General features: G+C 45.9%; 1 protein-coding gene across 2 annotated transcripts in view; it reads right to left on the reverse strand.

The window, feature by feature from the left end:
- Positions 1-3889: 3889 nt before the first annotated feature.
- Positions 3890-15243, reverse strand: part of eml2 (EMAP like 2) — a 67781-nt gene continuing 56427 nt past the window's right edge. For both annotated transcript variants that reach the window (XM_060856164.1, XM_060856165.1), the window contains 2 exons: positions 13326-13456; positions 3890-5757 (listed from right to left, as the gene is read on the reverse strand). In XM_060856164.1, coding sequence (XP_060712147.1) covers positions 5632-5757; positions 13326-13456 — 257 coding nt within the window. In that variant the 3' untranslated portion in view covers positions 3890-5631. The remainder of the gene's footprint in view (positions 5758-13325; positions 13457-15243) is intronic.

Raw genomic sequence — 15243 nt, forward strand, 5'->3', positions numbered from 1 at the left:
TTCCACCATTCAGGGAGATCCCGGCTGATCTGGTACCCCTCAGCTCCACTTGCCTGCCTTTTCCCCCATAATCCTGGATTCTCTTACAGAGCAAACATCTCTCACAACCTCGACTTTACTTCCAGCCCTCTGCGGGAAAAAAGTTCCACAGATTCGCTCCCCTCTGACAAGAAAGTCCTCCTCATCTCGGTCTTCAATGGGTGAGCTCTTATTTGGGGACGATGGTCTCTGACCCTTGACTCTCCCACAAGGAGATCCACATCTGCACCTACCCTGTTTCTTGGGGAAAGACATTTCTGGTAAATCCTTGCTTGATTGATCAGTGACTTGTCAAATATTTGCTCCTGGGATGTGGGCATCGCTGACCGGGCCCAGCATTTAACTCCTGGCCCTAATTGCCCCCTTGAGAAGGTGGGGGTGAGCTGCCTAACCTGCTGTGCTTTTCCAGCACCACTCTAATCTAAACTCTGGTTTCCAGCATCTGCAGTCCTCACTTTTGCCCAGTGTTATAACTAAGCTTCCCCTCATTTTGCTAAATTCCAATGAGTACAGGCCCAACCTACACAAACACTCCTCATAAGACAGTCCCTCCATACCTGCAAGTGAACCGCTTCTGGACTGCTTTTCGATAAAGGTCTGATTAGTGCCTTGTATAGTTTTAGCGAGACCTCCCTACTTTTACATTTTATTCCTTTTGATGAAAAAAAGTCATGAATTTGTCTAGTTCGACACCCATCCTCAGGTCCTGTTAACCTTCCTTTGTTTTAGTCCAGTCAATATGTTTGCCCTTTAGCTGAACACACAAGGACCCAGCCTCAAACCAAACCACCAACATTCGTTTCAGTCTCTATGAGCCGACAACCCTCTCTTCAACACCCCCTCCTTCCTACTCTGTGTTGAACCATGTAGTGTCATAGTGATGTACAGCACGGAAACAGACCCTTCAGTCCAACCCATCCATGCCGACCAATCTAGTCCCACCTGCAAGCACCCACCCACATCCCTCCAAAACCTTCCTATTCATATACCCATCCAAATGCCTCTTAAATGTTACAATTGTACCAGCCTCCAACACTTCCTCTGGCAGCTCATTCCATACACGTACCACCCTCTGTGTGAAAAAAGATGCCCCTTAGGTCTCTTTTATATCTTTCCCCTCTCACCCCAAACCTATGCCCTCTAGTTCAGGGAAAAGACTTTGTCTATTCCCCCTATCCATGTCCCTCATGATTTTATAAACCTCTATAAGGTCACCCCTCAGCCTCCGACGCTCCAGGGAAAACAGCCCCAGCCTGATCAGCCTCTCCCTATAGCTCGAATCCTCCGACCCTGGCAACATCCTTGTAAAATCATCCCTTTCCGTTGCTTTTGTGGCGATTTTGCCTTCACTCCTGGGAGACCCTCTCACTGGGGTCTAGCAGCAACGACAGGGGAGAAGCACCATTAGAGAAACCAGTTGGAGGGGTTGCACAGTGGTTTGTGCTGCTCAGCAGCGAAACACAGAGACAAGATCTTTGAGAAACTGCATAGAGGGTGATTTTTTTTGCTTTCCCCTTTGAGGAGAGAAGGTGAAGTCCAGAGCTCAAGGAACTTTCAATTTAACTCTCTATGTTGCAGGACGTGTTACTAAAAATTCATCTCTTCACTTGAATCGCCAGCGCTTCACCTGACTGGTGATTGAAGCTGGTTGTCAGTTGCTTGACTGCTGCGGCGTTTGGGCACTGCCATATTCCTGGAACGGATGACAGATCCAGGTTTGGTCAGTAGCAGCTTGGCATCAGGCTCCATTCCGATCCAGACCACCTTCAGCTCGGCAGCAACCGCCCATCACTCAAACTACGTAGGCAATAAATCCCCACCCCCAACCCACAAGGCGGGGGGAGGGGGGGGGGTGGGGGGAGCTAGATGAGAAGTTAGAGTAAGCGAAAAAATAAATGGTTGGTGATGTGCGATATAGGTTCCCACTTTGCTACAAAACACATCACTAAACAAAAAGCACCAATACGTCATTCAGGCACTAATGAAGGAACTGCTGTGCGTTGCAAACACATTCTGGCTCACTTTCACAGAAGCTTTAGATTTCCTGCAACAAAAATAAAACTGGCAACTTTCTTAAAGAAAAACCCAGGTCATGATGCCTTTACATCAGAGGTTAAATGATGTCTTCAGTGGGACTTTAAATTTGCACCTCCCCAATACCCAATGAAATGGCATGCTTTCATGGGTACCTTCAGCCAATCAGAATTCTTCCACAAATAGGCAACTTTTGAGTGAGTGCAGGGATGTGGGGGGGGGGAGGAGATGTTCGTTGACGGTAAAAGACAACCAAGCCCAGGAATGACACACAAACACAAAGCAGAATGATTTTTACCACTGGCACTTCTGACGCAGTGGGATTTTGGAATGTTTACCAGAGCGACTGAAGCAAAGAGGGTTTGCAGCTGAACTATAAAATACAGGAGAAATTTAGGCCAATTAGCCCCCATGCTGTCCGACTGTGGCCGGATTGCAGTGAGAACCCCCACATTCTGCCTGGCCCTGCTTGCTCCTCAATAGCTCGATTAAAAAAAAAACACACACAAACCTTGAATTAAAACAGAAATGGCCAGAAAAAGCTGATCAGGACTTGCAGCCTCTGAGAGGTCAGGTCCTCAGAGAGCAGTTCTGAGGAGGGGTCACTGGACCTGAAACATTAACTCCGATTTCTCTCCACAGATGCTGCCAGACCCGCTGAGTTTTTCTGCGCAATTTCTGTTTAGGTTTCTGATTTCCAGCATCTGCGGTTCTTTCAGGGTTTTAATTGAATGAATTCATCAACACAACCTCCACTACTTTCTGGGAAAGAGAATTCCACAGACCGATCACTCTCAGGAACAACAAAGTACTGAGAGTCCTTCAGGGGATCTGGCAAAGGCCAGTGTTTGTTGCTTATTCCTAAATGTCCTTGAACCAAGTGACTTTTTCGGTTAAGGATCAACCACATGGCTATAGTTCTGGAGCCACACATAGGCCCAAGCTGCTAAAGGTCACTAACTTTTATTTTTAATAATTCACTCATGGGAGTTGCTGGCTGGGACACCATTTAGTGCTCATCCTTGATGAACTAGATGGGTTTTATGACAATGGATAATTCTGGGGCCATTGAATATGTTTAAATTCTGGATTTCCACTTTAATTTAGCTCACCACAGCAAGAACCGAACCCAGCGTCCTCTGAGCATTACTGCTCTGTCTACGTTGGTCAACGAGACACTGGGTTGGGGGGGGGTGGGGTCAAGTCGTGTTCACTTTGGTCACAGCCCCAGCACAGACAGGAGATGCTGAATTCTGGATTAGTGGTGCTGGAAGAGCACAGCAGTTCAGGCAGCATCCAAAGTGCAGCGAAATCAACGCTTCGGGCAAAAGCCCTTCATCTCGAAACGTCGATTTCGCTGCTCGTTGGATGCGGCCTGAACTGCTGTGCTCTTCCAGCACCCCTAATCCAGAATCTGGTTTCCAGCATCTGTAGTCATTGTTTTTACCAAGATGTGCCGAATGTCTTCCTTTCTGGAAACATGCATTCAAAGAAAAAAAAAAGTTAAATGATGCTGTAACTCTACAAAGAGGGAATAAAAAAGGGAAGTTTCCCCTTGTCACCTACTCTTTCTGAGAAATAGGAAGTTTGATTCTAAAATGAAAAATTACTGGTGACTCGTGGGACTCCCGCGAGTGCTTGGAAGGACGTTGGTTCTTGTGAAGGTTTTACACACACCGACCATCGACACAGGCCTCTCGTCTGGGTTTAGAGACTTACAGGGAAAAAAATTGCAATTGTACAATTTGCTGCAGCCTTCACAAAATAGAGAGATCTTCAAAAAAAAAAGTTAAATTCTCTACAGTGGAGAAACACATTCATTTTCCATTTGTATTTCTTCATTGTGATTCTTAAATCAGTTAGTTATATACACTTTCTAAAAATAAAAGTCCATTCTCAGAACGTGGGGGAGATTGGTGAGATCAGATTTATAAATGACAGTGAGAGAGAGAGAGAGAGCACATTTGAGGAACATCAGGAGGGATTTAAACCATGGTTCAGCCAAAACAGGGAGAGGGGAACATAAATGTATTCAGGAATCTGTTAATAACCAAATGGCTTTGCTGCTGTCAACCAGGCCATTACCTGATAGATCCCATCCAACTGCCTTACTTCGGGTGTCGAGGTAATGGCCACGTGGTGTTGCCAGGTCAGCAGATTGATAACATTGGCATTTAAATGGTGCAAATGGAAGTTTAGTGCATACACATTTGTCACTGTGCTTAGAAACAACAAAAAAAATGGATAATGGCCTGTTCGACAGGCTTTCCCAGTTGCAAATCCATAGTGTGGAAATTGGATCAGAGCCTGTGGCTATCCAAACAAACTTGGGGCTGGTGGAGGGGGAAAAATAAAGAGGAAAAAAAAATTTGGAAGATGTGTTAGTCCAACAAGAAAATGAATTCCCATGAGCCAGTTGGGTTGCCATGGTGACACAGACTTGATGGGCTGAAGGGCCTCTTCCGTGCTACATGATTGATCTAGGGACTGCAGTCGACGTGGCAAAAGCAAAAACACTTCTTAACCCCACACCTCTCATTTAAAAATAACAAACCCAAGTACTCTGGTGTGGGACTAGTCTGGGAATCCCAAACCAGGTGATAATCGGACAGAAACAAAAACCGAATGGTCAGCCTTGACATTTTCAGCACATTTAGAAAATAAATTGAATACAAGAGAACTATTTTTGCCCGTTTGGTTGACTCCTGATGGTTTTAGACACATAGGGTATCCCCGTGAAGATTCCCCACGGGCTCCAGCTGTGAAAAAGGGTCTGTCGCAGAATTGGAAACAGTGTCCGGTTCCTTCAGCAGAGAGGGTGAGGAAAAAGGCTCCCAGAGTTTTCACCGCAATGGGCCGGCCGTTTGAACGCAGCAGGAAGGCAACTTTGGGAGGGCCGGTGGGTCAGAGGTGGAAATGCCTTTTTGCAAAATCTCAGTTTGGAGTCCTAGGGTGGCGCAGAAGCCTTTAAACAACCCCCAGAAAACAGACCGGGGGAGTGTTGACACAAATCAATCAATCAATGATTGGACTAATCAGGATAGCCTTGGAGCAATAATAGACCTGTGCCCTCTCCTACACACCCCGTTACCCTTGTAGGGTCCAGCTGAGAAAGTGGTTTGCGGGATTCCTTTGGAACTGAATCTCAACAGGAACCAACTGCTTACAAAAAGGGATCTCCAGAATGGATTCTTATATTGATTTTAAAAAAAAATTGCTCATACCACATGCAATGACTTGAGCACAGCAGGGGTGATGGAGACAGACTGCGAATCGTTTCAATGCAGCTATAGGACTGTCCTCGAGTTGGAAGTGGCCCAAGGAGGCTAAAGAAATCTTTTTAAAAAGCCATAGTGCAGGGGCTGAGGGTAAGGGAAGAGCAATAGATACCCCTTCAGCTTCCCACTAAAACAAAAATAAATTCAGCAAAACCGCAAAACAAATAAAAAGAGAATTGGTGACTAATGAGGCACTGAAGGGTGGAATCTTGCTGTGCAGTGCCCTAGCACCACCCAATCCACACGGCTGGGATTGCATCACTGGATAAAGTGCGGTAACCTAGGCGACGCTCCATTGAATGACACTCATGTCCTTCCCACCAGTGGAGATCAGACTGGTGTTGTCATGGAGAAAGGCAATGTTGGTCACATGACTGCTGTGGCCACTGTACTTGTGACTTGGCGCCTGTAACAGAAACAGGGAACAGTGACAGTCATTGCAGAGACAACCCCTCTATTAGATGGTTCGCATGTCTAAGTAGTTGCTAACCCACCTGTTCAGGGATGTTACGACACACCCTCTGGACCAGGTGAGACTTCAACTCAGCCCTTCAGGCTCAGGGCTAGGGACAGTACCACTGCACCACAATTGGGTGTTCATCGATCTATATAGAGTCCTACAGCATGGAAACAGACCCTTCGTTCAAACCAATCCCAAACTAAACTAGTCCCACCTGCCTGCTCCTGGCCCATATCCCTCCAATCCTTTCCTATTCATGAAATTAGCGCTGAAAATGTGTTGCTGGCTAAGGCGCAGCAGGTCAGGCAGCATCCAAGGAACAGGAAATTCGACGTTTTGGGCATAAGCCCTTCATCAGGAATGAGGAAAGTGTGCCCAGCAGGCTAAGATAAAAGGTAGGGAGGAGGGACTTGGGGGAGGGGCGATGGAGATGTGATAGGTGGAAGGAGATCAAGGTGAGGGTGATAGGCCGGAGTGGGGTGGGGGGCGGAGAGGTCAGGAAGAAGATTGCAGGTTAGGAGGGCGGTGCTGAGTTCGAGGGAATCGACTGAGACAAGGTGGGGGGAGGGGAAATGAGGAAACTGGAGAAATCTGAGTTCATCCCTTGTGGTTGGAGGGTTCCCAGGCGGAAGATGAGGCGCTCTTCCTCCAGCCGTCGTGTTGTTATGGTCTGGCGATGGAGGAGTCCAAGGACCTGCACGTCCTTGGTGGAGTGGGAGGGGGAGTTAAAGTGTTGAGCCACGGGGTGGTTGGGTTGGTTGGTCACGAAATTATCCAAATGTCTTTTAAACATTGTAACTGTACCCACTTCCTCTGTCACTTCATTCCAACCACTAAAATAAAATTGCCCCTCATCTTTAAAATCTCTCTCCTCTCACCTTAAAAATATGCCCACTAGTCTGGAAATCCCCCCATCCTATGGAAAAGACGCCAACCATTTACCTTCTCTATACCCCTCATGATTTTATAAACCTCGATAAAAGGTCACCTCCTCAGCTTCCAGTGAAAAAGTCCCCCTTCCGTGTCCTGCAACATCTTGGGAAATCTCTTTCTGAACCCTCTCCGGTTTTAATATCCTTTCTATAACCGGGAATCTTGCTGCTCATTAGCTCCTCCCCAATGCGGATCTCTCTGTCCTAAATCGGCCAATGGGAGAGGGTGACAAACCGAGAGCATCCAGTGTGGAAATCCATCATGCACTTGCCTGACAAAATAAAGTCTTGAGAAAGGAAACAAAAATGAAGTGACCATACAAATCTGCCATGATACAACTGAATGGCAGGACAGGCCTGATGTGCTGACACGAACAGAATAGGCCATTCGGCCCTTTGAGCCTGTTCTCCCATTCAATACGATCATGGCTGATCGTCCAATTCAGTGCTTGGTCCCAACTTTCCCCCCATACCCGTTGATTTCTTTATCCCTCTGAACAATATCTAACTCTTTGAAAACATTCGACGTTTTGGCCTCGACTGCTTTCTGTCATAGAGAATCACACAGGCTCCCCCACTCTCTGGGTGAAGAGATTTCTTCTCATCTCAGTCCTACCCTGTATCCTTTAGATATTGACTCCGTGGTCATCAGGAACATTCTTCCTGCATTGACCCAGTCTAGTCCAGGAGAATTTTATAGGCTGCTGAGATTTATTTATTAATTTTATTGTCACGTACTCAAAAGTATAGGAGTACAGTAAAAAGTGTATAATGTCACTAGCCAAGTGCCATCTAAGTACATTAGTACAGAATCTTAGGAGCAGCGTAGAAAGAAAGAATAAAGTTAAAGTTAAACATTGCAAGTGATTAAAGTACAGTGACACCTTTGTTTTAAGTAGAAAATAAAGCTTCAAGTTCAAACATTTCCCCCCCTCTAAAACTCGAGTGAATATAATCCTAAGTCCTCCTATCCTGGAAATTAAAATGGTCTTCTCAGGGGGTGTCTCAAACACTCTGGGATAGTTAAAGGTGGATGTGACAGAAGTGTCCATTGTTTTGTTTTGAGAAAACATCTCATGAGCCTGAGATGCGTAATGGTGAGTCTGTGCTGGCACTGTGAGATACAATACACACAGTGAAGAGAAAAGTGACGGGTTCACCTGCTTTTGTTGTTTGTCAGCCACTTCAAACGGTCAGGACTCACTCCTCTCGGACCTAAACGTTTGGCCCCTTATCCAGAGACTGTGCCTCCCACGGTCTATATTCCCCGGGTCAAGTCTGACAGTGCAGCATTTGGAGCGTCAGCCAGGATTGTGAACAATAGCTTATATTTGCAAAAGCACTTAATGTCATAAAAATGTTCCAAGGTGATTCACGGCTACATTATGAACAATGCTTCACACTATCCTACTATGCTGATGAGCCAGAGCAGTGAGGAGGAACAAAGATGGACTTCCTTCCATTTATAGCCTTCTATTCTTCAACTACACAAAATGGCACCAGATTGTGTTGACAGTTGAAGCTTTAACTGTATTTCGCTGTGTTGTTCATTGCAGAGTACAAGTGACTATTATTCATTCAATCATTTAACTGATGAAAGTGCAGTGCTTCGAAAGCTTGTGGTTTTAAATAAACCTGTTGGATTATAACCTGGTGTTGTGAGATTCTAACATTAGATTAGATTCCCTACAGTGTGGAAACAGGCTCCTCGGCCCAACAAGTCCACACCGACCCTCCAAAGAGGAACCCATCCAGACCCATTCCCCTACATTTACTCCTGATGAATGCACCTAACATCATTCAGTTCACTCTGACTGAGCTCCAAGTCTTCCTAGAAGAGGGTTAAAAAGGAGTATCTTCAAAAAGGAGGAATAAACTGAAGGCGGACGGGTTTGAGGAGGGAATTTAGTGCTAGACAGTTGAAGGTAGCACAGCCAATGGCGGAAGTGATTAAAATCAAAGTGGCGGTGAAGCTAAAGAGGCAGGAATCGGAAAATCATAGACTTCAGAGAGTTGCAAGGTTGGGGGCCTTTACAAAGATAGAGAAGGATGAGACTGTGGAGAGATTGAAAATAAAAGACGAACATCATTTTGTTTTTTTAAAAAAAAATCAAAAATGAGGCATTACTTCACCCAAACCAGTGTCAGTCAGTCAGCCAACAGGGGATTTGGAGAGATTGCAGAGTTTGGCATGACCAGAGTTTACAGAGAGTAGGGCCTGGGTAGCAAGCCAGACACGTGCTCGAATAATCGAGGGCAGAGGTCACTAAGGTGTGAACGAGGGCTTCAACAGCCAATCAGCCGAGATGGCAGTAGAGTTAACAGAGGAAAGCTGTTTTGATCACACAGCATTGCCCTTTGATGTGAAGGGCCCAGCTTGTCACAGGCCACTTGGGTGTTTCCTTTCTTCCTGGTGGTGGAAATTAAATAAAGATTCATGCACCTTGTGTCTCTCACCTGCACACACACAGGCCCTACCGCAGTTAGGCAGTAGTGCGGGGGTTAGAAAAAAAAAAGAAAAATTTAACCAAAAAAAACAGGAGTGTAGGGCACTGCTTGTCACTAGGCCAATAGAAGAAGAAAGAAAAAGAAAAGAAAAACAAATAGCTCTCTTCCTATCTTCCTGGTGTTGGAAATTGAAAAAAAAATTAAAAAAAGAGGAAAGCTTGGAAACAGCAGGATTTGTCCGATTGGAAGCTCATTGGAGGGTGCAAACATGGTCTGGCCGAGTGTCAGACAGTTGCCAGGGCTGAAGTCAATAGCTAGGGACTGAAAACAATGGCTTCCATATTCAACTGGAGGAAGGATTTCAGGTCAGCCTGAGTCCAGTGTGCAGCCAGACACCACAATAACTGTGGCACAGTGGCTCAGTGGTCAGCACTGCTGCCTCACAGCACGAGGGACTTGGGTTTGATTCCAGCCTCGGGTGACTGTACAAACTCCACACAGACAGACATTCTCCCCGTGTCTGCTTGGGTTTTCCTCCGGGTGCTCCGGTTTCCTCCCACAATCCAAAGACGTGCAGGTCAGGTAAATTGGCCACGCTAATTTGCCAAGTCAGGGGTAAATTATAGGGTCTAGATGGGTTACTCTTGAGAGAATCAGTGTGGACTTGTTGGGCCGAAGCGCCTGTTTCCACACGGAAGAGAATCTAATCCTGACTCTGCAGAGTGCCAGAATACTCAGAGGGTGGGAAAAGTAGTGATATGATAATTATGACATTTAAAAACAAATAGGTCAATTACAAATGTGACTTAAAAATGTTTAATAATTCCTTTCCCATCGCTCTGCTTAAAAGTAAATCCACCTTCAAAAAACAGATGAACCGAGATGATGCAGAGGGGAGTGAGCGAGCGAGATTAATAGAATAAAAAGGCACTGAATTAATTGGGTGCACACATTAATGTGAAGCGAGATTATCGGACTGTCACTGGCTGCTAATAGTCATTAATTTTGCTATATTAAAACCACAGCAGAAAGCCAGAGATTGATAGAATTCTTTGAGAGCGCGCTTTCAGGAAGGATCTGAACTCTAAGTAGAATTCACACAGTTCACGCTCTCTCTCTCTCTCTCAGGAAGCCAGAGATGAATTTGCTGATTTTCAAATTGGCAAACCATGAGTTTTCTGAAAAAAAACAAGGCAAATAGCAAAAAAACCAAAGACAGTGGGGCGGCACGATGGCTCAGTGGTTAGCACTGCTGCCTCATGTCCCAGGTTCAATTCCAGCCTCTGGCGACTGTCTGTGTGGAGGTTACACATTCTCCCCGTGTCTGCGTGGGTTTCCTCCAGGTGCTCTGGTTTCCTCCCACAGTCCAAAGATGTGCGGGCCAGGGTGGATTGGCCGTGCTAAATTGCCCATTAGTCAGAGGGAAATGGATCTGGGTGGGTTACTCTTCGGAGGGTCAGTGTGAACGGGTTGGGCCGAAGAGCCGGTTTCCACGCTGTAGGGAATCTAATCTAATCCTACTGAACTGACCAATGGCCAAGGGCTATGCTCTGAAGCAGAGACAGCTGCTGCCATGTTACAGAGGGAACAGACCACTGTCCGAGGTCTTCCTGCTGAAGGTAAATGGGGGTCCGTTCAGTTATTGGACCCTCGTGGTGCCCTAATTAAAGTCCTGCATGTGTAAGAGATGCCTTTCGTTTTTTGGGAGAGAGTCAAACTCCAAAGGAGTGTTGGTTTAGTGGATGTGCTACTGCGCAGAACCAAACTGGATTCGCGATTGTGTATGTACACAAAGATTTGTTTTATGAATATCTGAAATTTAAAGAAAAGCCAAGGGCTGCAATATGCTGCTTTTTACAGACAAAGAAATGGCAGGCAGCAGGAAACTGGGATTTAAAAAAAAGGGTTATTCTGACCAGATCCAGAAAGAAATAGGAGCTGGGCCACTCGCCTTCAGTCAGCTCTGCCATTTTTAACTCAATCATGACCGATCCAGTTCAGTGCTGTTTCAGAATCCCGACAGTGTGGAAACAGGCCATTTGGCCCAACAAGGCCACACCAACCCTCGAAAGGGTATCCCACCTTGAACTCTACATTTACCCCTGACTAATGCACCTAACATGCACATCTTTGAACACTATGGGGAAATTTAACATGGCCAATCCACCCTAACCTGCACATGAATGGAGGGCTTATCTTACGAAGAGAGGTTGACTGAGCTCGGACATTTTTCATTGGAAAAAAGGAGGAAGAGAGACGACCTAATTGAGGTGTACAAGATAATGAGAGGCATAGATAGAGTTGATAGCCAGAGACTTTCCCAGGGCAGAAATTGTTAACATGGGGGGTCATAGTTTTATACTGTTTGGCAGAAAGTATAGGGGGGGGAATGTCAGAGGTGGGTTCTTTACGCAGAGAGTTGTGGGAGCATGGAATGCGTTGCCAGCAGCAGTTGTGGAAGCGAGGTCATTGGGGATATTTAAGAGACTGCTGGACATGCATATGGTCACAGAAATTTGAGGGTTCGTACATTAGGTTTACCTTACATGAGGATCATTGGTCAGCACAACATCATGGGCTGAAGGGCCTGTTCTGTGCTGTCCTGTTCTATGTTCTATCCCTGGACACTATGGGACAATTTAGCACAGCCAATCCACTCTAACCTTGTTGTGGAAGAATCACTCAATGTTCTATAAAAAAAATTACTAGGAGACACAGAAAATCCTTCATGAACTTAAACTTTAATCTTGCAAAATCAAAGCTGTAGGAGCCAGCAAAAGGTCTTCCCTGACTCGCCCCAAGCTTTGTTCTTCTCGTGGTTATATAATTGTTGGTCCCGTCCTTATCGGATAATGTTAGCATAGCCGATCATGCTGGCTTGCTTTGTTTTTCTAAAGAAATCATCTATCTCACTGGTTACCTCCATCACACCACAACACCAGCATTAGGCCATCTACCAGTGAATTAACTAGCCTATCACAATACACCATTATCTGTTACTGGAGCCCTGTAACATGACCCCAGGCATACACTGCAACACTAAGTTAATGACAGAATAACTTCCATAACCTGCACCTGTTTGAACTGTGGGAGGAATCCCACGCAGACACTCGGAGAATGTGCAAACTCCACAAAAGACAATTGCCCGAGGCTGGAATTGAACTTGGGTCCCTGGCGCTGTGAGGCAGCAGTGCTAACCACTGAGCCACCATGCTACATATTTTCTCACACTAATCATCATGCCCTTTGATGGTTTTTAAGTGTCAACAAAAAAAAACTTTGAATATTTTCAGCAACTGAAGCACATTTTTTGTTAAAGACTAAGCGAACTGCAGGAGGATGAGGGGATTTGAGGATGTTTCTCCCCCCCCATTAGTCTTCCAGCTGATGTTACGAACGTGAACTGCACTGACCAGGAGGGTAATTGCAGCAAGAGCCCTCAACCTTTTTTCAAAAGGAAAACTAAGTATCGTAACATTCATGGATGGAGTGCGGGAAAGTGGGACTGGTGTAGACTTACAGTAATTTGTCATGGCTGATTTCCTGGGGCCTTTTCTGTACTGCCACAATTCTGTAACTACTTCAGTTAATTCCATTGGAGTCTGTGAAATTTTCCAGTTTGAAAATAAAAGAGATTTGCAAAGAGTCCCAGGCATAAGGGGACATAGCAGTATTTTCCATTTCTCCCAGGCAATTCCCCCCCCGAATCTGCTAGGCAGAGGTTCTACAGAGCAGAGAGACACAGACACAGCGAGACACAGGACAAATGACTGCCTGGCCGTTGGGAAAATCAGGGGCAAAAATTTAACTTCAGGGCCCAATAGGACTCTTCTTTCTAAGAGAGGATTCTTGAACTTGCAAAAGAGGGAAAAGGATTCTAAAAACTAAAAAGGTGATAGTTCGCGGGGAGAAAAAGGGAATAAAAAGGCACTGAGCTGTTGGATCAGTTGCAGAGATCTCTGCTCAGTGGTGAAGTGGAGGACAGCATGAGGAGACGTTGATCTGGATGATGGAGGTCAATGAACAAATGTGGATGAGCTATGGGAGGAGCGAGTGCGAACTACAGTGTAACAAGAGGCAGCAACTGCATATCGAGGGAGACCACTGGGTACAAAATGTTCACACTACACTTACCCGAGGGTGCAAGCACGGATAGGAAAACAAATTCACTTTCCCAAAGTCATCTGCTGTGACAAGGAGTTGATCATCGGATGACCTGCAAATGGCATTGATATCAGTCCCGTCAGCCCCCTCTGGCCAGACACCTGGGAAAAATAAAACCAGGAATGAGCTGGGCACAGTGCCCACTAGGGGGAAGCAATGGGCTGGTGGTACGTTCACTGGACTATTAACCTGGAGAGACCTGGGGGGTGCAGTGAGAGAGAGACTCACTGAAATCTTTGTAGAGGGAGGAAGAGAGCTTCTTCAAGGAAGGCATCCTTGCAAGAGGATTCGCAGTAGGTTAAAATCTTCGAGTAGAAAGTGAGGTCTGCAGATGCTGGAGATCAGAGCTGAAAATGTGTTGCTGGTTAAAGCGCAGCAGGTCAGGCAGCATCCAAGGATGCCTTCCTTGAAGAAGCTCTCTTCCTCCCTCTACAAGGATTTCAGTGAGTCTCTCTCTCACTGCACCCCCCAGGTCATCTCCTCTGCACAGAAGCTCTTCACATCTCCATCGCCCCTCCCCCAAGTCCCTCCTTCCTACCTTTTATCTTAACCTGCCTGGCACACTCCCCTCATTCTTGATGAAGGGCTCTGGCCCAAAACTTCGAATTTCCTGTTCCTTGGATGCTGCCTGACCTGCTGTGCTTTAACCAGCAACACATTTTCAGCTCTGACCTCCAGCATCTGCAGACCTCACTTTTTACTCGAAGATATTAACCTGGAGACCCAGGTAATGTGCTATGGAGCATTTTAATGCAGAGACTGGAATCTATACGGGAAACAACAAATGCTGCATCTCACTGCGGGTCAGCCACCATCCATGGGGAGAGAGGGCACACTAATGCTTGGAGTCTAGATGACTCTTCAGAGCTAATGTTCTGAGGACCCAGGTTTAAATCCCACTGTGGTAGACAGAGGAATTGGAATTCAATTAAAAATCTGGAATTAAAGAATCCATGAAGCAGTTATGATGTTGGAAAAAATCACCTGGTTCACCGAATGCCCTTTAGGGAAGGAAGCTGCCATCCTTACCTGGTTTGGCCTACACGTGACTCCAGACCCACAGCGATGGGGGTGACTCCGTTACCCACTGGGCAATACAGAGTGGAGGAAACCTATTTAAAGTTGGTTTCCTGGCATCAATAGGTGCCTGCTGCTTTCCTCTGGTAACCACTTTGCAGTTTTAAAAAAAAAATATATATATATATATATATAGACTACTGCTGGTCCTGAGAGAAGTCCTTAAACTGATGTGTCTTTAAGACAATGTACTATCCCATGAAGGAATAATAAGCACACTCTGGGGTGAGATGTACATGTGACCAGTTTAACCACCACATCTCACACCAGCTTGCACAATTAAAATACCTAGAGCAGCTACAAAGAGCAAACATCACCCTTGCTATTTGTCATGGCTGTGCCCTGTCCTTCCATGGGAGATTGAAGGGTTTCCTATACAGCAGCTTCTGCTGTCCATTTGTCACTCCCGCGCCCTCTGTTTGGACGTGCCCTGGCACTTTTTGACTGGCTGTTTGGAAATGGCACAACATTCCCCAGTCCCCCCACTCCCCAAAACCAAACACCTTGCCAATCAAGGTTTCCCCCTTTGTACAGAGTTGCTCAGCTGCAAGTTCTACAAAGGAAGGCAGTTCTCATGTTCTAGTGCCGGATACAGTTAACGGAAATTTATTTGCCAAGTGGTGGCCAATCCCTTGTATATGGTTGGTGCCTTGTTTTCAAGCAACACAAGTTTAAAGACTTCTCATAAGACCAACAGTAATCATTATATTCAAAATGAAACAGTGGTTACCCAAGGAAGGCAACAGCCATACACATTGATGACAGGAAGCCAATTTTGAGTGGCTCTCCCTCTAATGCCATTTCCAAAATG

This window comes from Hemiscyllium ocellatum, chromosome 47, assembly GCF_020745735.1.
Source record: "Hemiscyllium ocellatum isolate sHemOce1 chromosome 47, sHemOce1.pat.X.cur, whole genome shotgun sequence".
NCBI lineage: Eukaryota > Metazoa > Chordata > Chondrichthyes > Orectolobiformes > Hemiscylliidae > Hemiscyllium > Hemiscyllium ocellatum.